Raw genomic sequence first — 25525 nt, 5'->3', positions numbered from 1 at the left:
ATAATTCAAATTAATTAGGAATATTATTTTTAAAAGAGTAATGTTAAAACAGTTTTAATAGTTTTTTTAACATACTGATATTTCTAAAATGAGCAGTTATTCACATTTTTACCTAACTAAGAATGACCTTTAATTTTCTGATCTTTAACTTCACCACTCTTTTCTTTTTCTTTTTCCCTTTTTCAGGTTTTGGGTCACACCCAGCAATGCTCAGTGTTCTCTCCTGGCTCCGCATTCGAGAATTACTCCTGGTGGAATTCTGGGACCATTTGGAATGCTAGGGATTTAACCAGAGTCCAGTGCATGAAAAGCAATAATCTTATTCATTCTACTTTCACTTTATCTCTTAACTTGTTTCTCCCACCAAAAGGATGTTTTTTAATTGTCCTTTTGTTTGTTTTTACCTCATGCTCATTAGTACTTTCCTATGCAACATTGAACTTAAAGTGGACAGTGGGATCAAAGCTGTGGCTGGTCCTCCTGCTCCATTTAGTGTCTTCCCCAAAACCCCTCTCTGAAGATTAATTCCCAAACAACATTTTCTTGTATGTTACTTGTCAGAACTGGATTAAGGGGCCATTTATATTTACACAGTTTTTAGATATTAGTGGCCAAAAGTCAGTGCAGGTTCATTGCCAGTCATTGCACACATCTCAGGAGAGACAGGCAATTTTGGACTAGGTGAGGAATCTCTTACCAGAAAAGGAAGTAGGGATGCCAACTGACCTGGGTTTTAGAACTACAAATGATCCCAGCTCCCCCCAAAGTTCCAGAACCGAATCTCTCTGAGTAATACTTAAATAGTCCAGTGGGAACTTTAGAACATCAGAATCCAATTTCAATGACATTCTGTGTTGAGACTTTTCAAAACAATGTGGGTGTCTGAGAATTGCATTCCCTTCTGTCTACAGGAGGTTCCAGAAGTTAATGGCTTAGACTTTGAAGACTCTAATGCAGAGACCTGCACAGGTCCAGGCTATTGCCAACAAACCTCAAATTAGAGGTTTCCATTGATCCTGCTCAAGTTTTAGTAATGTGGTAGAATTGATCACACAACTTAAAGAGCTCTCGTTCTTAAGTCTTAAGTTGTGAAAGGGGCCAAAGTAATAACAGCAGATAGGATGCTTGCCTGGCAAATAACTAATCTGTATTTGATTCTAAGCATCCCAAATGTTCTCCCAACCCCATGATTCCTGGTGTGCAGAGCCAGGAAAAAGCCCTCAGCATTGCCAGATATGACGAAAAAACAAAAACAAAGAGTGATGAGACAGAAACCATGGTTGAAGAGCAAACATATATTTCTTTTCATTCAAAATATCACAATTGTTTTTGTATACATATAGGTGCTAAAGATCTGGAGGAGGGAAATTATTACGTGATTATAGATGATATAGGTATGTACCTGATACACAGTGAAGGAAACCCTGTAGATTAGATGGTCAGGTAGACAGGAAAATAAACACACAGGATGTGGAGATCAAACATAGGTATTGGATGTTCCTAGCCCTGCTGATATAGTTAGAACTCAAGAAGATCCAATGAGAAGAGAAAAACACACTTCCCTGTGAGAGCCTACAGAGGACTTTTGTCAGCCTAGTGACACTATCAGGTCTGCAGGATTGAGAAAAATACATTTCTATTGCTTTACAGCACTCAGTTTGTGATAATTAGTTAACAGCAATAAAAGGAAATATAGAGGCATTGCTAATATTTTATATCTGCCACCTTAAACAGAGAAATTTTGCTTTTCAACAAAAATATTTACTGATTCTATAAGAACGCATTAAAATGAAGTATTTATGGTTACTCTTCGCCTAATTTCATTTTAAGGAAATCATATTTTTTATTAATGCGCATGAGGGAAAAATCTTCAGAAAGATGATTCCTCAAATGTAGGCAAATCATCGTTATAAGATCGATAGTTATCAACTGCCAATTTCCATGAACTTCTGTTGAAATTAGAGATTGCCTAGGTATTTGCCATTTTAGAAGTAGATTTGTTTACACGGGCTAAGTAACTGACACTAAAATGGCTTTAGAGTCAGCTTATTTTTTTTTCTATTCAACTATAACCTGAAGTTGTAAGAACTTTTTTTAAATAAAAACAAATTCCTGCTAACTTCAAAACATGTAGTTTGAATAAACATTTAAGAAATAAATGAAGAAAAAAAGCAAAACACTGCTCTCAATTTCCCCACAGGAACAAAATGGTTAAAATGGGAATGGTATCTTAATGTACTGTGGAAAAAATAAGTGAGGGATGGCAGAATATTGATATTCACTTCAAAGCCCGTTATTAATTTTTTTCTCCTTTTTTCCCTCCAGAACTCCACATGACATGGGCTATTTTCAGAGTATGATCTCTCTTTCATCAAAGTCAGTGCTAGCTGTGAAGACCACCTGCTACACATAATTACCTTAAGCACAATCACAGTGTTTCCTGATTCAAATGACCTATTTCTTGGTGAAATAAGACATCTCTTAACTTGGTCTATGTGAAACATGCTCCTTACTACAAATTGCTTATTCATGGGAAACAAATGCTCCTGGATCAATTCAAAGCACTGATCTATCTCAATAGGCCCTTCAGAATTCTATTCCCAGGACCCAAGAAAGCAATCTAGAGATTACCAGATAGAAATCACTAGAGAGTTTGAAAACCAAGCCTAGTGTAATACATTCAGATTTTGTTCTTCTAAAAACCACACTCAGATAACTCTAAGAAGGAAGATAATTTTGTTCCTTTTTGCATATGAGACCTCAAATTGAAGCCCCTGAGCATTACCAGGTGTGGCACCAAAACCAAAAGCATCCTGAATTAATACCTTCTACAAGGATATTTTTACATGTAATGTATAATGTGGTGTTTGCAGATAATTAGATTCCAATATTGGGGTAATTTTATCATGAGTCAACTAAATGCTTCTAGAAATAAACTAGAATACCCACTTCCCAATTTCCTTCAATGGACCACTTCTGTGAGACTGTATCCAAAACCCATATTTAGAATGTCAATACTTTATAAGCATTTTTATCATCTTTTTAAAAGTTTTTGTTCACTGTTTGAATGACACTCAGAGCTTACTCCTGGCTCTGCATTCAAGGATCACTTCTGGTAGGGCTAGGAAACCATATGGAATGCCAGAGCTTCAACCCAGGTTGGCTGTATGCAAGGTACTTTACCTTTTACAATGTTAATTCTTTTCTAATTTGAGTCATTTAATATCGACCAAGTACTGCTATGTATCATGTAGTGTTAAATACTTTATGAAAATATTCTTAAATATTATAAAAATATTTATCCAAGTAAATTGGGATCTCTGTTAAAAGTCAACAAGACAAAATCAATAATGCTGACTTGTGACATACCACTATTACAGTTCATTTTTAAAAATAAGTTTAAGTTAGAGATTAATTCAAATATGTTTTAATCTATTTTATCATAGGATCAACTTGAGCCTTGGTTTGGATGTTAAAGGTCCCTTGATGACATACACTGCATTCTATGTAAATACTAAAGATCTATATTCTGAAAAAACATCTATTGATGATGGTGGGGTATATGGGTTATAGAAAGGGAACTGAAATGGGGGGAGGACATAGTTGGTGATGGGTTTTCCCCTGATTCTATGTTAATATATACCTAAAATACTACAGTGAAAGATATGTAAGCCATTATGGAAAAATTGTGTTTTTAATCAGAAACTTTCTTTGACTTACATATATTATTATTATATCAATTATATTATATGTTATGTTATGTCACTATATTATGTTAGTTTACCTCATTATGTTAATCAATTTTGTCTCTTGAATAAATTCTTACAATAAAAAAAAGATTAAAAAAAAACAACAAAAAAAAGAAAAACATTTTCTAAATTATCCATGTTAAAACTCTTTAGGATATGTTAAAGCAATGGTCCTCAAACTACGACCCGCGGGCCACATATTGTATTTATTCCCACTTTGTTTCTTCACTACTAAATAAGATATATGCAGTTTGCATAGAAATTTGTTCATAATTTTTGTTTTTACTATAATCTGGCCCTCCAACAGTCTGAAGGACAGTGAACTGGCCCCCTGTTTAAAAAGTTTGAGGACCCCTGTTTAAAGAATACATAGAAGCTTATGTTAGTCAATATTTGTTTTGTTTTGTTGTTTATTTTGGGGCTACACCAGGAGTCTCTGGGGGGGGGGAATTATTCCTGTCTTTGTAGTCAGGAATTATTCCTGGAAATGCTTGTGGGACTATATGGGATGCCAGGAATCAAACACAGGTTGGCCATGTGCAAGGTAAACAACAAAAACCACTGTATTGTTGCTGAGGCCCCCTGGTTAATAATTTTTTTGGGTCACACCCAGCAGTGTTCAGGGGTTTCTCCTGGCTCTATACTCAGAAATCGCTCCTGGCAAGCTCGGGGGACCATATGGGATGTCTGGATAACAACTGCCGTCCTTCTGCAAGCAAGGCAAACATACCTTACCTCCATGCTATCTTTCCTGCCCCTATATTTGTTAAAGATTGTGCTGAAACTAAGGATGTTAGTCTTGCGTTTTCCTTCATTTCTGTGGCAGTCAGTTCCTATTACTTAATTTTGGTGAGAATCATGCTTGCATAGTAAAGCTAACTCATTATTCCAGAAAATGCAAGAATAAAATCTTTTACTATTCAATTCTTCTGTGTTCTTGAAAAAAAAAAGTAGTAGAAGGCTAAGATCTGAACCACCATGTACATCTAGCATTTAGGTCACTGAGCTTAAGCAGTGAGGACAGTTCCTCTGCTTCAATTGTGGTGAGCCAACTTCCTTGGCACTCAACTGTGCCCACAGCAATGCTACTACATGAACCCCATGGTTTACCAGAGTGCTCATGTTAAGGAAACTGAGGGCTTTTCTTCTGACACATACATATCCACAGCAAAAAACAAGCAAACAAAAAAAAATGTCTCAGGATGGGTAGTAACAAAGAATCAAAGGATAGGTAGGATATGGTAAAAAGAACAAAAGAAGAGTTCAGTAATTCAGTGTTTCCATTTTCACTGGGTTCAGGTGGAACCCATATGAAAATGAGGGTGGTGTAGCGGAAATTTGTGCCCTTATCTAAGGACAATGGAGAGACAGGGGTCTGGAAGCAAACACCGATGCAGGAAATAACACACAGTTAAAGGAACTTCCGCACACAAGCCTTCCATTCCTATAAAGCAGATAGCTCAGTGGTAGAAAACCAAAACTGCAAGCTGTTTTCACCTGAGACTTGGGGTCTTTATTAGGAATCACAAGATACACCCTGGACTGAAGAACAAGTGGTCTTAATCTACCAATCCAAAGAATGCTTTGACTAATGAGTAACAAGCATGTTCTTTTTTCTTCCTTTTTTTTTAGTGTTTGGGCCACACCCAGTGACGCTCAAGGGTTACTCCTCGCTATGCGCTCAAAAATCGCTCCTGGCTTGGGGGACCATATGGGACGCCGGGGGATCGAACCAGGGTCCCTCCTAGGATAACACAGGCAAGGTAAGCACCTTACCTCTAGCGCCACCGGGCCGGCCCCGCATATTCTAAACAGTATGGAACCCAGTTAATCCAACATCTCCCTCTTATTGACTTTATAGAAAAAAAGCAGAAATATGAGGTAAAACAAAGTAATTCACATCCCAAGAGTCTAGGAACAAAGCGGATGCCTCTATCTAAATGATAAAAGGGATGGCAGTATTTTGGATAGGTGCAGCAAAAGTTGGAAAAATAGAAAGAAAAAACTTTTGGCCTAAAAACAGGGTGTCCCTACTCATGAAGAATCCTGCAATAAGACCAACTACAGATACCAGGCATACTAATTTTTCTAACTCCAAAGTACTTTCTTCATGGTCCCAGGAAAGGTTCTCCTCAATCACAGTTGTCACCATCAGGTATTAGTAATTGGAGATCTTGATGATAGTGTATATTTATGTCGAAGTCAGGATGTCTTAAGGTGTCTCCTGGTTTTATCTCAGGTGCCAACGCAGAACCAGGGCTTGCCCTGGTAGAAGGTTAATTCCTGGTGTATGTGCAGAAAACCATGCTGGATCCAAAGATGGGACCCAAGGTTCAGGAGTGATAGACCAATGCTGGTTGTAAAATAAAATCTATGAGTTGTGAGATCATCCCTCACACATATTTTTAACCCCATGTGGATGGGTCTGAAGCAGCAGATTAGCAGTGAAGAAATAATAAAATCAAGCCATTCAGGAGCCAGTCATTGCCTTGTGGCCTGTCTAACCCCAAAGCCAGAACTGCCTCTCTTTTTATTAAACTCATACCCCTCCATCAGAAGGAGGAAAAGTCAAGTAATCCAGGTGGTCTTTTACATATCAAAGGAGAGGTTTTTTAAAAAAAATTGAATATGGAGGGGGACACATTTGTTCTGGGTTAATAGCAGGTTGTCATCTTACAGGTGGAACAATAACTAAGAGCGAAAGTCTTCTTTTTCCTATGCAATTAATGCCAGCTTCTGCTATTTTTTCAAGAACTTTTTTACCATTTTATCACGTGAGAGTCTTATCAGTAAGCTATCACCTCTCAAAATAACATCTTGCTAGTCTGTCTTGGTTCGGCTTAGGTCCCAGTGTTAATTAAACAATGGAAAGGACCAGAACTCTGGTTTTGCATCTTTGACAGTAAAAACCAAGAGTAATAGTGATTCTTCTCCCAAACCTTTACTGATCAAACTTCCTGGTGACTAAATTAAGTTCGACTTTTTCCTATTACTAAGAACTTTTACATGATGCATTGAGCCAATCTGTATAGTGCCATGAGCCACTTGTTGCACATGCTGTGAACAACTGACCTGTTCTTTTGCTTCCTCTGTCTGAAATTCCTAGTTCTCAAGATACGCGTTCTCCAAACATACATTCAAGGTGTAGACATTAGTATTAAAATAATAAGTAAAATAATTATTTATTTAACAATAAATTAAATAATAATATTGGTTTTCCAAGTTATTAAATCCTTATGAAGTATGCCACTGCATAAATGCAGGCTTTTGGTATATATATATGCCTATATGTTAAGTTAAAACAGATTTTTGAACTTTATTAATAAAACTTTTCCTATTTTGACTATTGGTTCTGGTTATATATGGACTGAATCTCAACTTTGATAAAGAGCAAGCTGGGATAAATCTTACAACTAATTGGGGCTTCAGTTTTTACCTCATCAGTTCTATTCTTATGTTCCCTACAGAAATCAGATACAATTTAGAGGAATGAACTATATTCAGATATACCTATACTTCTTAGAAGCTATAAACATTTCATCTGTATCAATCATTTTGTTTTTTCTAAGAACTGCTCTAGGAAATTAATGCATCAAAACATTGAACTGTCACAGGAATTTATATGAAAGGGACTGGTTAGCCTAACTTACAGATAAAACTAAGATAAAGAAGAATACATAAGACGATTCATTGCAGAGGAGCAGGGTGTGAGTTAAGTCACAGTACCCTAGAGTCTATGCCTTCACTCAATACACATGAATGTCTCTTATGTAGTAAATATGATTAGATTATGAAAAGTGAGGAAAATATATTGTGCCCTTTCCTCAGGAAAAGAGATTAGGATTTTTGGTGGGTTTTTATCAACAGTGCCCAACATCATTCCTAGTAAAAAGCAGAGTCCAGTCCTCAAATAGGTACTCTAAGTACTGTATACAATTCTGCATGATTCTAAAATACTGCGCGCGCACACACACACACACACACACACACACACACACACACACACCTTGCAAACTCATTCTCCCAATATTACACTGTCTGCCTAACATGAAAAGTCAAACATTTTCATTTGCCTTATACATTTTTCATCAAAATTAATTGACTACCCATTGGAAACAGTTCATTTCCCCACCACAGTTTTGTTAGGTAAGCATTGGCACAGAAAGTGCAGCATTAGGAGAAATCTTTCATCTACACTTAGGGGCCGCTTGTCAGAAATAGTGTTAGAATAGGTTTGAAACACCTCCAGGCTGCCTAGGTCCCTAGTGCTAAAAAGTATTCAAATGTTCACTCTTTGACCCATTGCTGCTTAGATAAATTTGACTTTATAGAAAGAAAGGAAGAAAGCTTACAGAGCATAGAACTATGGGAGTTTATATATTCTGTGTTTCACTCTGCACAAGCTAAATGCACTTCATTGAGATTCGAGTTAGATCACACACTGTACAACCACCAGCATATTCTTGATTAAAACCATGGAAAGGTTCAAGGATATGTCAGAAGTAGGACAGAAATCACCAATAAAAGTCTCTAATAAAACAAACATGGAAACCACAGTTCCCTAACAGCAACGTTGCCTACTTAATTTTCTTCGAAAACAAACTGCAAATATTTGACCCCAGTTTTAAATAATCTCTTTCATTAGATTAAGAAATGACTTTTCTATTGCTACCAAGTGGCTCTTCATCAGGAACAGTGTGTCCAACTGCTGAAATGTCAAGAGGTAAATACTTAAACTGCATGTGTTGGAAGAAGAAAAATTACTTAAGGTTAAAAGGTCCCAGCGACTAGAAGATCGCTAAGGTTGTATGTCTGTTATGCAGTAAGCAAATATTTCATAGCACATCAGTATTTATTGGCTTAAAGCTACTCTTGGAGGAAGTAAATTGGAATAAGCAAGACAGACTTTGATACATAAGTAGAAATAGAACCAATTTAAAAATCATCAACAAATCAAGAATTTTATACAAATTATTACTTCCATAGTTGTTAATAGATTCTATTTTCAACTTAAAAGCAGATATATTATATCTACAAAAATTTGCATATTGTTTATTGTTTTTGTTTTGTTTTTAATTCTATAAACATACTATTACATGGCTTCAAAAAAAAAGTACTGATTGAAGAGTTAACCAAGCCTGATCTCATAAGAAAGTAAAGAAATATAAAAATTTAAATGCACAGATCCAAACAGACCACTGTACCATAACATCAAGACTTCCATAATAAGGTTTTTGTCATTTAAAAATATTTGATTCTGTATTCCCAAGACTAGAGATTTACAATAGTTCCTTATTAGTTATAATCTTATTCTTCATCCTTTAAAATTTTGTGGGAAATGTTTGTATATGTCCTTACGTGCACAAATTTTCATCTTCAGATTTTAATTTTAAAAGAGACAACGATTTTAATGTAAGTTGAGAATTAGTGTTACTGCAGTTATTTCAAGAAGGGTTTCATAAAACTATGACATTAAATATTTTGCTGTGTTGCAGGCTCCATTTTGCCATAAGTAACAAGCATCTTTTGTTTATTTACGAATAGATGACTAGAATGAGTCACTTGCAAGAGATACTGTATGCCAAACCCACTGCTGAAAAATAATAGTAATGTCATCTCTTTTATTGTCCCTTCTAAAGTTCTAGTTACAAAGTCTAGGGCAATAATATTAATTTGTAAAGGTTACAAAGTACTTTGCATGGAAATCAAAACATTGAGGGGGGAGGCCATGGACCTTTGCTTTGAATATTCTGTGACTGATAACCTCCTTTATTTTCTAATAAAAATAATGGAGCAAAAAATAATGAAGTGTCAGGGATCTCATAGTTTAGCTTAGGATATAGAAATGGGGAGAAGTTCATGAATAACGCTTTGTACTATCTTTTTTGTTTGTTATTTTTGTGCCCCATCCAGCTGTATTGAGAGAATACTCCTGGCTCTGCACTCAGAAATCACTCCTGGCAGGCTCAGGGAACCATTGGGTGCTGGAAATCAAACCGGGATCTGCAGCATGCAAGGCAAATGCCTTACTCACAGTGCTATCACCTCAGCTCAGGTACTATTTTTAATATTGAAGAGGAAGGAAGGTAAGAAGAAAGGAAAGAAGAGAAGGGAGGGAGAGAAAGAAGAAAAGACACTAAAGAAAAATGGAAAGAAAACAAAAGAAATAAATTACCTCAATTTATCTATAAATTACCTCAATTTATTTATAAATAACCTCAATTACAAATACCAAATAGAGGTTGATATTGAGGTTGATATTGACTCTGATTTCTAATCAGAGTCTAAATCTTATCTAATTATAAGGAAGAATTAAACCCACTAGCTATGAGTAGTGATTCTTTTCTTTATTTTTATAATTTATTTATTTAAGCACAATGATTAATAGTCTACTGTATTTGAAATATATGCCTCAAACATCTAATTGATTTCTCAGTGGGGTAAGTCGAAATAATTTGATGTTAGTTTTTACTGGCACCCCCACTAAACAGATTTTATAACGCCACTGTATTTCCCTTTAGCAAGCACAATAAACATGGGTCCCATCCAGGACTTGTGGAAAATAAGATTTCTGAGAGCAGCTACCAGCAAGTTCAGCTGAATAAAAACAGATGAGCTAGAGGTGGAGCTTTGTCTCCACTGACCATATTGCCCTTCTCCTGTCCCCAGATACAATAAAAATAATTCAACCAAGGTGCATATCATAAGTGCATTTTAGAAGTGACATGCTTCCCAAATTTGGCCTTTTTAATTACAATGAAAGGAACAAGGTGAATGCTATGCCAAATGAGATGAAAACCCACTGACCAGGTCCCTCAGCCCCTGTTCTTATCTGTCAACCAGCCACTGACTTCCTCACCCTTGCAGATGGCAATGCTAGAGCATTCATAATCAGTAGGTTCCCAGACAATGCAGTCCCCTTTCTTTGGACCACTCCAGGTAATTCTGAGGCCAAGTCTATTATTCATGCTATCATTTCACCAGCTCAGTGGCAGTCTCTTGCTAAGGATGGCACACTGTAAAACAGTTGCTGTTTAAGCTATGAAAATAGGATTGCATAAAACTGACTTGAATAACAATACTTCCCTTCATCCCTATAAAATAAGAGGCTGGGACTGATGGTGCCTGCTGCAAGAGAAATATGGCAGGAACAAACTACATTCAAAAATTCAATAAGACCCATCACCATACGAGAAAAGAAATGTACACTTTTGCCTTTGACCATAATACAAGAATGTTTCAATAGGTGTAATGGGAAGATAATTAATTCACAAATCCTAAACCTAGATAGATAAAACAGGTGAATTGCTCATTGCATAAAGAAGAGTCTGAGAAGACTTTGTCTTTGAAAAGACAAAGATTTCCTGATGGAAACGAAGCTAAGGTAGCTGCAGCTATTCATGAGGCTCCCTCTGCGTGCAGGGGTGGGATTGAAAAAGGAGTCTTTGGGTATCTGTTCTTATGAGGACACAAGCTTCTGCATCAAGACCTTATGCAAGTATTATTGCTGCCAGGAGATCGCATCCCCTATTACAGCCTCACCCCAAGATTGGAGCTTCAATACAAGAATGTCAGGTGAAGTGGGAAGGAGAACCAGGGCTCAGAGACTTCCAGTCAGTAACTTAATTATGGGCTGAATTTAACCCAATTAAAACCCAACTTAACCAAAGCCATTGAACTTAATTGACTGTTCACTGCCACAGCAGGAGCTGCTCCACCAGAGGGAGACCTAGGGACTCAGTGGAGTTCACTTTCCTTCCTGTCCTGTCCTTCCTAAACTAAATCTGTAAGACTCATAAAAACAGGACAAAAAAAACAAACCACTGGCAGTTTCTCCTGGGAATTTATTTTCAGCTTATCATGTCATTGTTCACTGAAGAGTTTCTTATAAAATAAAAATATGGGGTGACTGCAAATATGGAGACATCTACTCTCCTTAACAAAATGGTCATATTTAAACCAAGCAACACCTGTTTTTTTTTTTTTTAATCACTCTGTTAACTGCCACGTTTAGTAATTTGATATTAATTTAGGTTTATCCTCAGGAATCTGAGGCATATATAACTAGACTTGTAGCATGCATGTTTTAGGCTAACATTAATAACCCTTTCAATACACAATTTAAGTGGAAAATACCAATTTCACGAATAATTTTCACCATACCCTTCACTCCCTAACCCCTTAGCATTCCCTCCCTGCAGTACACTCAATCTGGATTCAGAAGGCATGACTCTAGCTGATTTTGCATTTTTATTTTTCTCCTGGAGAGAACTAGCAAGGTTTGAAAGGACTATGGGGCAAGAAATAATGAGCTTCCTGGCTCAGGGTAAGGCCCTAAACAAATATCTGAGGATTGTTGCCTTTATGAGAAGGTTCTGTAGTATTTGCCATTACTTCCCAATAACAGAACTACTCTCTGGGGGATCCTTCCAGAATCTTCACTTTAGGAAGCTAATGGAATTCCTAGAAGTCAAACCCATATTTTTAGGTGATATCTGGCAATGTTCAGGACTTATTCCTTGCTTTGTACTCAGGAATTACTTCTGGTTCGATTTGAGGCCATATGCAGTTTTGAGTATCAAATCCAGACTGGCTTTTAGCAAGGTGAGCATCTAAACCCCCCTACTATCTGTTCTCTCTTTCTTTCTCTTTCTTTTTTTAATTGAAAGATTGGTAGTAAAAACTATCCAAGATATTTATTATAAGAAGCTGAAGTTAGGTGTTCCTTTAATAACTTTTCGAAACACTATCATTTTATTAACACTTAATGGCTGTAATTTATTTTTCTTACACTATCTCCTGGTGGGTATATTAAGGAAATAGCTCTTTGTCACAGGTATTACAAATAAATTTATTATTTAATATACAGCAAGCTTTAATTTATGTAATTTCATCAGTATTTTTATTGTTTGGAGGTTCTACATTATTTCAAAATATGTTCCCAAATGCTGGGGATGTGACTTAAAAGAAAAATACATGTCTTGTAGAAATTTCAGTATTCATCTCTATTGAAAAGAAATCAGGGGCTGGAGAGATAGCATGGAGGTAGGGCATTGCCTTGCATGCAGAAGGATGGTGGTTCGAATCCCAGCATCCCGTATGGTCCCCCGAGCCTGCCAGGAGCAATTTCTGAGCAGAGTGCCAGGAGTAACCCCTGAACCTGCCAGGTATGACCCAAAACCAAACAAAAAGAAAAAAAAATCAGGATTCTCTTTAATAGTGAGTAAAAGGAGTAAAATTTAAAATTAATTTTTCAACCTAACTTTTAGAAACCAAGGAATAAAAGAACCACTTCTCATAATGCCAATATTTTCTAAATGTCCAATTTTGTATCCATTTTATCCATTTTTCAATTTTTTTGTTGTTTTTTGGGTCACACCCAGCAGCGCTCAGGGGTTACTCCTGGCTGTGTGCTCAGAAATCGCTCCTGGCAGGCTCAGGAGACTATATGGGATTCAGTGATTCGAACCACCATCCTTCTGCATGCAAGGCAAATGCCTTACCTCCATGCTATCTCTCTATTCCCCCATTTTTCAATTTTAAAATTGAGAAATTCTGCTTAAGGTTCAAGATCTTGGGCTTTTCTGAGCAAAGCTGCAGCCTCATGCATAGGTGGGCCTCATCCTGTCCTTGATGAGGGGTCAGCCGTGTGGACTCCATATATGGCAAATGTCAACCCCAAGTCCTGATATACCCCAGTGCTGCCCTCTCTTAAGCTCTGTTTCCTGCTCTAAGTTTGCATGAAGTAGGAAACCGGAAATGGCTGGCTCCTAGCCTCCTCCATAACTTCTATTTCCACCTGGGAGCTCACGCGTAGACCTGCCTGTTTTCATTTTCCTTTGATACAGATCAGCTTCTAAAAGCATCAGCCTCAGTGAAATTCAACCACAACTTCTCCATCTGATAATAGACCCATGTCAGAGATGTCAACATCCACAGCTTCAAGAGAAACCAGGGCTTGAGCTCTTCAAATAAAATATTTTTCAAAAAAGCCAGAGATTCCTCTCTCTCACAAGTCATCTCCACCTGTAAATCTTTATCTCTAATGGCTACGCCAATAGCAGCAAATTATACTGAAAAATGAGTTACAAGTTTTGAAAATGTTTGCTATTTAAAATAGACATAGGAAGAAAGATGGACAGAGTGATAGCACAATGGGTAGGGCGATTGCCTCACACAGGGCTGACCCAGGTTTGATTTTTGGCATCCCTTATGGTCTCCTGAACCTGCCAGGATAGATTTCTGAGCCCAAAGCCATGAGCACCACTGGGTGTGGCCACGAAACAAAACAAAGCAAAATTTAAAGATAAAAGAAACAGGAAGAGGGTTATTAAGTGCTTAGTGCAATGAGTAAAACATCATAGACAGTAAATTCTTATGCCAATTCTATGCTGTATGTTATACATCAGTGATCAAAAATTAAAGTGCTTTCTCTTATTACCACGTGTACAGTATATTCTTTTAAAAAGTCAACTGCTCCAAATTCTACTGTATGTTTGTTTTGTTTTGTTTTTTTATTTTGTTTTTGGGTCACACCTGGCAGTGCTCAGAGGTTACTCTTAGCTCTAAGCTCAGAAATCACCCCCAGCAGGCTCGAGGGACCATATGGGATGCCAGGATTTGAACTAACTTCTTTCTGTATGCAAGGCAAATGCCTTACCGCTGTGCTATCTCTCCGACCCTTCTACTGGTTTTTTAGTTACCTAAAGTACTGTGTGTGTGTTTTTTTTTTTATGCAAGCTATTATTTAAACTGATGCTTGATTTTTAAAGCAGCTTTGAAAATTGACAATAAACTAATTAGAACTTTTTCTCATCTTTGCCTTCAGCAGAAAACTCATTTGAACAATAATTGTGGCAGACTAAGTGAAAATATCTCCATAGCTCGAAGGTTAACTGGATCAACATTTTATCTAACTATCAGAACCCTACCAGATATAGTCAAGAAAGCACTTATGCCTACTGTTTAATAATATAATATTTTAACTGCAGACTTGACTGTTGAAATAAGAACATAATTTTGAGTTATTTTAGTTGATTATCTACAATTTTTATCTAATGTAATGAAAGGAAAAGGTAAAAAAATATCCTGAATATAAATGAAATAACAAATATCTTAATACAAAGATTAGATATCACCAAATATCTACATAAATTATTTAATTTTACAAATGGCATAGGGTTTTCAGTACACATTTTTGTTTTCTTTGGTTTGCAGTCGTTTTATTTTGGGATAGGGTTTGTTTTATCTTGATCCACATTTCTTGATATTCAGGATTTACACCAAGACTATACCCTCAGGAAATAATTTTGGAGGACTTTGGGGAACCATTATGCAGAACACTGAACTCTTGAGTTGGCTCTAAGCCAAGCAAGCACCTTACCACTGTGCTCTCTCCAGCCTTTTTTGTTGAAATACTAGCAAGTAAGTGAACCACAAATCTATGTAAGGCAATGCCAAAAGAGGGCAATTCTGCATCATTCTATTCATAACGAATTTCATGCTTTGAGGTTTTATCCTGAAGTTTTTGTTGTACAAATAAAAGAGGTAGCAGGTAGATGACTTGTTGATTATGACTATGTCTAAAACTCAGGATTTTTTATACCATAAGTATAATAGACATAGAGACATTTCAAGAATCTTCTGTCATGGTAACAAAACTGGTGGGTTTCATGACCTGAAGAGTCACATGGTGGAGAATTCTAACCATTGATTGTGTAAACACTGGAGGAGACTCAAACACAAAAGGACAGAATCACTGATGATAACAAAGAGGACAGGCCAAGTCAAGGACTCCAGTACTTTTAAAAAGAATGTCAGCCTTTCAATGGAGCAGTTAGAGATAATGCTGAGTTAAGCTCTACCCCTTCTGAGCTATGGATAAAATGTCATCAAACAAACAAAAACTCACCAGACAACCTGAGCAAACAAGCATGTGCTTTACAGAAATGTTATTTTGTCAGGGAACAGAAGAAAAAAAAAGATATGCAAACATATAATCACAGTATGCAGCATTTATGTCACATTTTCTATAACTAGTGGTATCACTAAATAATTTTATCTTAAAAATCTTCATGATTTAGGGGCCGGAGTGATGGCGCAAGTGGTAAGGCATCTGCCTTGCCCATGATAGCCTAGGACGGACCCCAGTTTGATCTCCAGGCATCCCATATGGTCCCCTAAGCCAGGAGCGATTTCTGAGCACAATGCCAGGAGTAAGTAACTTCTGAGCATCACTGGGTGTGGCCCAAAAACCAAAAACAAAAGGAAAAAAAATCTTCATGACTTAGTTTTACTGTTAAGACATATTGTTTCTCAGAGAGGGAGTGCAGCAGGAGGGTCCTTGTACATGAGGCTGGTCTGGGTTACTTATTTATTTATTTATTTATAATAATTTTTATTGTGATCAAAGTGAATTATAAATCTTTCACAGTAATATTTAAAGTACATTGTAACAATGAATCAGGGCCATTTTCCACCACCAGTGTTACCCTCTCTCCATCCCTATTCCCAGCATGCATCTCATATCTCCCTCATTTGCACCCCTCCCACCCAGGGAGGCTGACCTAGTTTTAATCCCCAGTACACCAGAGTCCCATGGGCCCTGTCATGAGTGATCCATGAACACAGTGCCAAGAGTAAGCCCCAGCGGTGCTGGATTTGGATCCAACACCCCTGCCAAATGGTGCTTTCCACAGCAATGCTACTGAGTGAATGTCCAAGTAATAGCAGCAGCTGAACAACACTATGTCTGCTAAAACAATGGGAGTGTCTGAGCTCACAGCTTCAAGCTGTTTTTACCAACACTCATCTCTACTGATCAAATCACTTCATTGCAGTCTTCCATTAGGAGTTATTCAAAATGGATAAGCAAGCCATCCTTATTTATTTATTTATTTATTTATTTATTTATTTATTTATTTATTTATTTATTTATTTATTTATTTATTGTTTTGGTTTTTGGGTCTCACCCGGCAGCACTCAGGGGTTACTCCTGGCAGGCACGGGGGACCATATGGGATGCCAGGATGCATACCACCTTCCTTCCGCATGCAAGGCAAACGCCTTACCACTGAAGCAAGCCATCCTTTTACTTTTGTTTCTCTCTAATATTTTTTTAATTCAACCTGTATTTGTGGTACTGATAATTTTCTTAATCATTTCTGTTGACTGAGTCTGACTCAGTCAGCTGTTGACTGAGGTCCTCTGGGGTTCTTTAAGGCTCCCCTCTAAAAAACACTCTAAAACTCTATTCCCAAGGAGCAGAGCTAATGAAATAATGCACGAATGAGTACAGGGTAGGGGGAACCTTATCTCTGCCAAAGCATTTTGGAATTTTTTTTACAACATTCACAGGCCATACAACACAGGCAGATGGGCCCATGGCAGTGGACAAGAAACTTTAAATGTCTGTCAGGTTGTGTTTTAAGAACAAGGCCACATGATCATGTGGATCTTTTACAGCCTATGGGCGATCCCCACTCTTGATAAAAAGAGAAACAAAAAGGACATGATCTTTAAAATCTGTGAGACAAGAATATAATTCTATTGTTGAATCTGGTGAATCTGCTACTGGGTTCTAGAAATTTAGATTACCAAGAAGGACCATCCTAATGGTTCTTCCAATTTTCAGAAATTTATCCCTCAGAATCACTTAAATACCACAGTTCATTTTACTAAAAAAAAAGAATCCTTCAGACATGAGCTTCTTCATGTAAATTAGTAAACCAAACAGAATATTTTTACTTTTTACAGCATCTTCCAGCATCAGTATTTTTTCTTCACGTAACAAATTTCCAGGTAATCTGTGCTATTAAAAATAACAGTGAAGGACAAAATAGTCCATTTACTTTAACATTAGAGTATGAAAGTTAATAGATGTATCAGGTCCTATTATATCAGGTTATAGTACTTAAAAGATCATGAGTGGTATTTATAAATCAATTATCATTAACAAAAACTAAGTACCTTCCTCTCTTAAAATCCTTTTTAATAACCAATATCAATTACGTCCCTCTACAAAGAAGCATGCATGGTATTTGGTACTGCAATTAAATTGGGATTATTTGAAAGTGAAAAAAAAACACTTAAAAACCTAAATATACGATAAGATTTGGAGAATTTGTTGATCATAGATGTAGAAAAATAGTTTAAATTTGAATTCAACTAATCACAGCTTAGAGTAATAGTTGTTTTTCGGGTGTGAGAAAAGACTAAGTGATCTAGTGGAAGAAGGAAAATTTATACTTGGGTTGTTGGACTTTCAGATACTAAAAATTACTTCATGAACACTTTATAGTTTATTAAAAATAAAAGGCATATTGCAAGTGAATCATAAAATAGATCTAAGGTTCTAAGTACTTTGCCCATGAAATCCCCAAATTAATATTTATGGAGATGTGAATCACTCATACTATTCATGTTCATCATTATTGTGTATGTCATCTTTGAATCTACTCCTATTTACTAATGTCTAAACTGCCAACAGTATTTTGACCAGAACTCTGCATCTCTCTCTATACTTAAATTTGGGAGATATTATTATCACAAATCTTCCCCATTATATAAAAAAGACATTCCCTCCCCAACTTTCTTTCTTTAGAATCATATACATATCCCTATATATGTATATATAATAAATTTATAAATTTCATAGCAAAGATGTTCAGGAACTAAAAATAAAATAATTAAATTTTATTCACTTTTTTTTTTTTTTTTTGGATTTTGGGTCACACCCGGCAGCGCTCAGGGGTTACTCCTGACTCTATGCTCAGAAAATGCTCCTGGCAGGCTCGGGGGACCATATGGGATGCCAGGATTTGAACCACCATCCTTCTGCATGCTATCTCTCCGACCCCCACTTTTTATAGTTTTTAAAGATCACATTAATAGCCCAATGTAAAAAAAATAAAAGTATAAAATAGAAAGAAAATAAAAGGCTGTGTGTGTAAGAACACAATATAGTGGTGACTTAATGGAATTTTTTATAAAATGCAAAGAGGAATCATTTTTCAATGCTCCAAAACTTGTATTTTTGTTTTTAAAATAGAAAACAAATAAATGATCTCAAATTCTTCTACCAGTGAACCAGAAAATAAGATGGTATTTCTAATTCATTTTGTGCATTATTTGTATGGATGACTGAAGCTTTTGAAAATTAAAATGCTTATTAAGCAAGATTCATTTCTGTAGTTTAAATATAAACAACTGGATATTAAGCTTTTAACTAGAAATTTAAGTTTATTCATAATGATATATTTCTATAAATATATATTTATACAAAGATGGACCAAGTAAATTATGCCTACTTTTAAATGACTTTGTTTGAAGTCCTAGCAAGAATACAAAATGTAACATTTATCTTCATTTCAGTCTGAATTATAGGAGTGCATATGTAAAGAGAAAAAGAAAGCTAAAGGAGTGGAGAGAGAAAGAGTGAAGAAATTGAAGGTGGGATTTTTAATGACAGGAAAACTGAGAAAATTCTGACATAAGAATGAAGGAGATTAAAATTTAAAATGTTCACTTGAACATCTCATTTACTTTATTTCCCGAATGTGGAAGCAAGTTCAAGATGAATTTTTAGACAGGGCTGAAGATAATTGACAGCCTTGAGAATATCTATCTGCATCAATTTCATGGAAAACAAAGTGTTCCTATTTAAGAACCCCAGTTCTAAGCTTATTTGAAATGTTAACTAGATTTGTGGATTTTATCTAAATTCTATATATTAAAATTTGTAGTATAATAGACATTTGTCGAGTTATCTATGCATTCACTAATGGAAAAAAAATCCATTCAAATACTGTGGTTAAGGAACCAACCGTCTTCTAAACTGTCCTTGAATTTATTCCTTTATCATACTGGATCCTTTGAACTGGAAAGCTTTGCACCATCCATGATTAAACTCCTTACATTATATTTCTTTAACAGATTCTCTTTTCCTATGCATTGTGCTCATCCTTAATCAAACTATCATTCACACAGACATACTGCTGCTTATTTTCCCCTTGCCTTCAATCCCTTCACCTTAACCTGCCCTGCTCTGCCAAATCAGGCTCAATCATCTCTCTAATTAAAGAAACAAGATTTCCTCAGGGATAGGATTCAAATGACTCTTGTTCAAAATATATAACCTTTCTTTTTCCATCTCCTCTCCACTAGACTCTCAGCCCACTCTCCATTGAAGGTAATGCAAGCCATCCAAATCTCAAAAAAAAAGTCTCAGCCCCTTCATTAGCACAGTGTTACCTGAATCTGTCGCTCAATTGACTTTTTTTTTTTTTTTTTTCAATGTGAAACTTTAGTTCTCTAATGCACTTGTTCTTGTTTGGCCCAACAAGCATGATTTCTGAGTAACCATTTGTTCCTTTGGCCTTTATGTGGGCCTTCTCTATTTCTTAGTCATACATTCTTTCACCTTTTTATTTATGTTAATTTTTTTTGGTTCTACAATCAGATTAGTCCTGGCTCTGTGATCAGGATGCATTTCTGGTGGAGCTAAATTGACCATAAGGAGTTCTAGGGATTAAACCTGGATCAGTTATGTGCAAGACAAGCCTTATCCATTGTAGTATCTCTCCACCTATCCCTTCTCTTTTTAAAGTTTCAGCTTCTAAACAAGAACCACAGTCTACCCTTAGTATACCACGAAGTCTACAGTAGAAATGAATTGAATAGCTGACCAAATAAAGTAAAAACGAATGATTTATTTAATTAAAAACCTTTAAAGGTGATATTGATCTCATGATGAAGAAACTCAGGTCAGTATTAAATGCATCTTGTCTTTGTCTCTAAATAGGGTATAGATTTGTATAAGCAGGTTTCATGCTTGTATATTTTAGGTAGAGAAAAATGTTTCTTCACATTTACAATATTTTATCTAGAAAGAAAAATAGAGATCATACATGACACCAGTTTTCTCACTTATTTTGAAGATCATTTCAAAGAAAAATGGTGCTTGGAAGCAGTAAAGATGATATAACCATTTGTTTGGGTTGTTGGTTTATTTTCACAGCAATTCAGCTAAGGGAAAAATTTACTTCATATTTTCTTTATCACTGACAAGAGTTTTAAAGTTTAAAACTACTTGAGAAACTGGAATACAAATCTGTTTGGTTTTTTATTTCCTTCAATTTGGTAAGATACTATTTATTTATTTTAAATTATTTTGGGGTGCCATATTCAGCAGCACACAGGATAACTTCTGGCTTTGCACTTAGAAATCATTCCTGGCAGGTTCAGCAGACCATATGGGATGTTGGGGATCTAATTCGGGTATACCAGGTTGGCTGCATGCAAGGCAAATGCCCTATTCACTGTGCTATAGCTCTATCGCCTGAAATTGCACATTTGTCTATAGTTTTACCACTATGTGTCCAGAGTTTGAAAGTGACTAATAGGTACCTTAATTTATTGTTATTCTGATTGTGCTCTGGATTCATGTTCAAGGATCACTCACAATAGTGTTCAGGGAACTGAACATAGTTCAGTGGCATGAAAAATAAGCACCTCACAAACTGTACTGTCTCTCAAGCCCAAGTTATTAACCTCAAAAAATCAATGTAAGCTGAACAATAGAAAAAAATAAGACAATTAACTGTATTTAAAGATATGAGGCACACAATGTAAATTATTGAATTATTAGCAACTATTTCAATTTTTTCAATAGCAACCCTTCTATATATTAATTAAATGCTGGGAATTACATGAGAGCATAAATATACCACAGATCTAAAGAAGCACAATCCTTGTATAGATCTTATTTATATACAGATTTTACACAAAATGTAAATACCTTGATTTTTTTTTAGACCAGCTCTTCAGTTTTAGTGATTTTAGAAAAAAAATTTCTTTCCTTTGGTTTGAAGGCATAGAGTCACTAAAGCCATCACTATAACTCACAAAAGTTTTTTAATGTTATTCTAAGCATTTATACCAGCTCTAATCATTATATCCTTTAGCTATGACATGTTTTGGGGGTAGGATATGGTAATAAACACTTAATATGAAATGATATCTCTAAAACATATACACACACTCAGAAAATAAAATTCTTCAATTAAATAATAAAATGAGACATTACACTAATTTCTATATCCATTTTTTTCAGATATCATTACTCAATTAAGGAATGATTTCTCAAATTGAACCTTAAGGAATTATATAAAATTGCCACAACCTACTCATATAATCTTAAAATAGCATATTCTTAGAAACAGAATTCCAACATAAATACATTTTTACTACCCAAAAATATCCCACTGATGTCCTCTTCTGTGTATCTTCCCCAGATAACCTTTGCTGCAACATTTCTCCATTCTACCTTTTTTCCATAACTATAGAACTGTGTCATCCTTCAAGCAACAACTTTAATCATCATTTCTCTATAAAGCCTAAATTTATTCTTATAGGTATGTGAGCTTTATCATCCCTAGGAACCCATATCTTGTCATTTTCATTTTCTAAGAATTTCCCGTTCTGCTAAATCTTGCCAATAGCCCACCTGCTTATCCCATTCCCAAGGCACAGAAAACTATTTTTCATTGCTTGGGGTAGGTGTTAACTAATCTCAATTTATTTGTTGATACTTTTGGATACAAATATTTTTCCTGGAACCTACAAATATTCTAAGTCTTACATAAAAATATGGCAAGAGTGGTCAATGTGTTTTTCCTATCATTAAAGACCAATAATAGTGGCTAGGGTGATACTACAGCAATAAGGGATTTGCTTTGCATGCAGCCAACTTGGGATGGGATGGGTTAGGTCTCTGGCATCCCATATGGTCCCCTGAACCTGTCTGGAGCAACTTCTGAATGCAGAGTCAGGAGTAACTTTTGAGTGGCAGCAGGTGTGGGCTAAAAACCCCAACAAAAATAAATAAATAAATAAATAAGACCAATAATAAGCCCCAAAATCTAGTAAAGAAAACAGGTCTATGCTGTCCACAACCTCTTCCAAATGCCTTTGAATTTCAATATGCTTTTTGATTTATTCTTTCACTTTCATTCGTAAAATTTCTATTTTATTATTGTTCTGTATGGTTTAACTCTTAATGTTATGTCTGGCTATAGAAATAGTCTCACGCACTTTCCTTATCTCTGCTAGTAACACTCAAGGATGAAGCTTTTCTGACTTCTGGGATAGAGAATATCCATAACTCTGGAACTTTACTAATTCAAAACTAATCTCCAGTTAGTGAAGAAAAATAAATTCAAATGATGTTAATGTGTGTCTATCCACACAGTTGGCATTAAAGGAAAATAAAATAGTCATAAAGGGTTTTATAGTTATGTATACACATATATTCTTATATGTCTATAACAACAATCATACTATTAAAACAACACAGAAATACTCGCAAATATTTCTTACAGATTTTTTATTTTCTAGCTCTACTTTCATTCATTCAGTCTTGCGAGACAGGCAAGATGAAAAAAACTTAGGATAAGTCTATGATAAATGATCTAAGTTTTATCTAAATTTTAATCGAAGATAAATTATCTAAAATTTAGATAAATCTAAGATAAAAATTAATTATTTCAACTACATTTTCTGTCCAAAAGTTTTCCCAAGTTACACTTTAAAAAGTGTTAGTTATACCCTTGATTCTGTGACAAAAAAAAATGAATGGTTTTCCCAGTAAATGCTCCTCTTAAAATATAGTGTAAATTAAAAATAACCACGATGAAACTGTAGATTATCTCAGGTGAATGGGGAGAAAAACCACTTACCCCCAGTTGCCACAGTGATTTCACGTAGGAAATGGCCATAAAATGGAAAATCGAAGGACAGATTCACTCTCTGCAAGGAATAACAACCAGGGAAAAAAATCAATAATGTGCATAATAGTAAATGTTTTATGAAGAGCCTTGCACTTTAAAAAAAAAACATAATTCTTCTACTTTGTACCTTTGTCATTATAGATGACTTTTATGACCCAAATCTTGGATGGGAATAAAGGCATTTTTCTGGTGATTATATTCTTGAAATGTGTGGAAAAGTTTTGAAAGATGCGCTATAATGACTACTGATCTGTGATTATCCTAAAATTGAAGTCTAGAAGCTTCCTTTTTCTCTCCCTTTCTTTCTTTTCTTTTGGGATAATACCTGGCAATGCCCAGGACTTACTTCAGGCTCTACACTCAGGAATCCTATCATGTTCAGGGGAACATATGGGATACTGGGGTCCAACTAAGGTCAACTGTATGCAAGGAAAGCACCCCTACCTGGTGTGCTAACACTCCAGCCCTGAAGTTTCCATTCTGAATCACACTATGCCTTTTGGTTGCTCAATGTAAATCAGTGCAGTCTTATGAAGAACGAATGATTTCTAGGCACTTTTCAGTTTGATTAGCATCCTCCAAAATAGTCCAACATGCTCACTGTCAAATTTAACTAAGCAAAAGCTTTTGTTTTACACAAATATATATCCAATGTTCCTTGTCTGCATCCCCTCATAAAAGGCAATTTCATGGAAAAAGAGAGCTTGTGTGTACATATCTAGACCTGAATATATGTTTATTTTTAAGTGTGTCCGTTCATATTATATCACTGATTCCACTTTGAATAAAATATCAAAGATTAAAAATTGGGGCTGGTGAGGTGGCGCTAGAGGTAAGGTGTCTGCCTTGCAAGCGCTAGCCAAGTAAGGACCGAGGTTCGATCCCCCTGGCTTCCCACATGGTTCCCCCAAGCCAGGGGCAATTTCTGAGTGATCAGCCAGGAGTAATCCCTGAGCATCAAATGGGTGTGGCCCCAACAAACAAAACAAACAAACAAAAAAAGATTAAAAATTGCTGGCAACTGAAATGCTACTTATTCACTGTAAAGTAGAAAACTAATGAGATTTAAGAAGAAAGTTGATATTACTTTTGACTTTTCTGTCTAAGGAGGAGCCTAAAAATTTGCTTTTTTATTTATAGAACAAGAGCAAAACAAAAATTGAATAAAACTTTAGGTATTTTCATATGTTTAAAATGATTAAAAATATAACTTTTTTAAAAGACAGTGATCAATAATAAAGATGAACAACTAAAATAAAAAATCTAGAAAAAAATAGACTAGTTGGTTTAAATATAACAGCACCCACACTATAGATAGTAAAAGACTATTATATTAAAGTTTCTAAGTTATATCTATTTTGCTATGCAATTTGTTTTTAAATAGAGATCTCGAGACTAAATTTAGCTCTTCCCAGTTTTGCAAATAATTGTTTCTTTAAACCCATCAGATATGGATGACTTATTTGGCATGAAATTTATTATTCAAATTTTCTAGTGACTTTCAATTAGGTTTTCTTTCCTTTTTGACAAAAGTGACATCTTTAGAAATGGTTTGTCATGTTTTTATTTGGTTCTAACAGGGAGAAAAAAAAAACTTTTTCCACTAAATAATTCAAATGGGTGGTTACTAATAACTCTAAAATAAAACTTTCAATGGCAAAACCATATATTTAAATAAAGACATTAGATATAATTATATAAAAACACTACTACCATATATTATGTTCATCAGTTTAATTTATTTTCATACTCATGCGCAAATGGGGAAAATTTATAATCCTTTGACAGTCTCAATTTCAGAATAGGCATTTATCTTAAACATATATCACTAAAAGTCTCTGACATGATGAACCAAAGAAATATGGCCACACAATTATTTAATCTCAACCATCAAAAATATTCAAATATATTTAGTATTTGATTGGGTAACATAAATACTTAAGTTAAATCTTTTTGAGAGCAAATAAATTCTTGAAGAAAATGAGATAA

General features: G+C 35.4%; 1 protein-coding gene across 1 annotated transcript in view; it reads right to left on the bottom strand.

Moving 5' to 3' along the window:
* The window catches only part of PLXDC2 (plexin domain containing 2), a 402677-nt gene that overhangs the window by 166406 nt on the left and 210746 nt on the right, over positions 1 to 25525 (bottom strand). The window contains exon 4 of the mRNA XM_049777781.1: positions 23486 to 23555. Within this exon, the coding sequence (XP_049633738.1) occupies positions 23486 to 23555 (70 nt within the window). The remainder of the gene's footprint in view (positions 1 to 23485; positions 23556 to 25525) is intronic.

Source organism: Suncus etruscus, chromosome 7 (assembly GCF_024139225.1).
Source record: "Suncus etruscus isolate mSunEtr1 chromosome 7, mSunEtr1.pri.cur, whole genome shotgun sequence".
NCBI classification, from domain to species: domain Eukaryota; kingdom Metazoa; phylum Chordata; class Mammalia; order Eulipotyphla; family Soricidae; genus Suncus; species Suncus etruscus.
The sequence above is the reverse complement of the archived record's forward strand: the minus strand, read 5'-3'. Positions and strand labels throughout refer to the sequence as shown.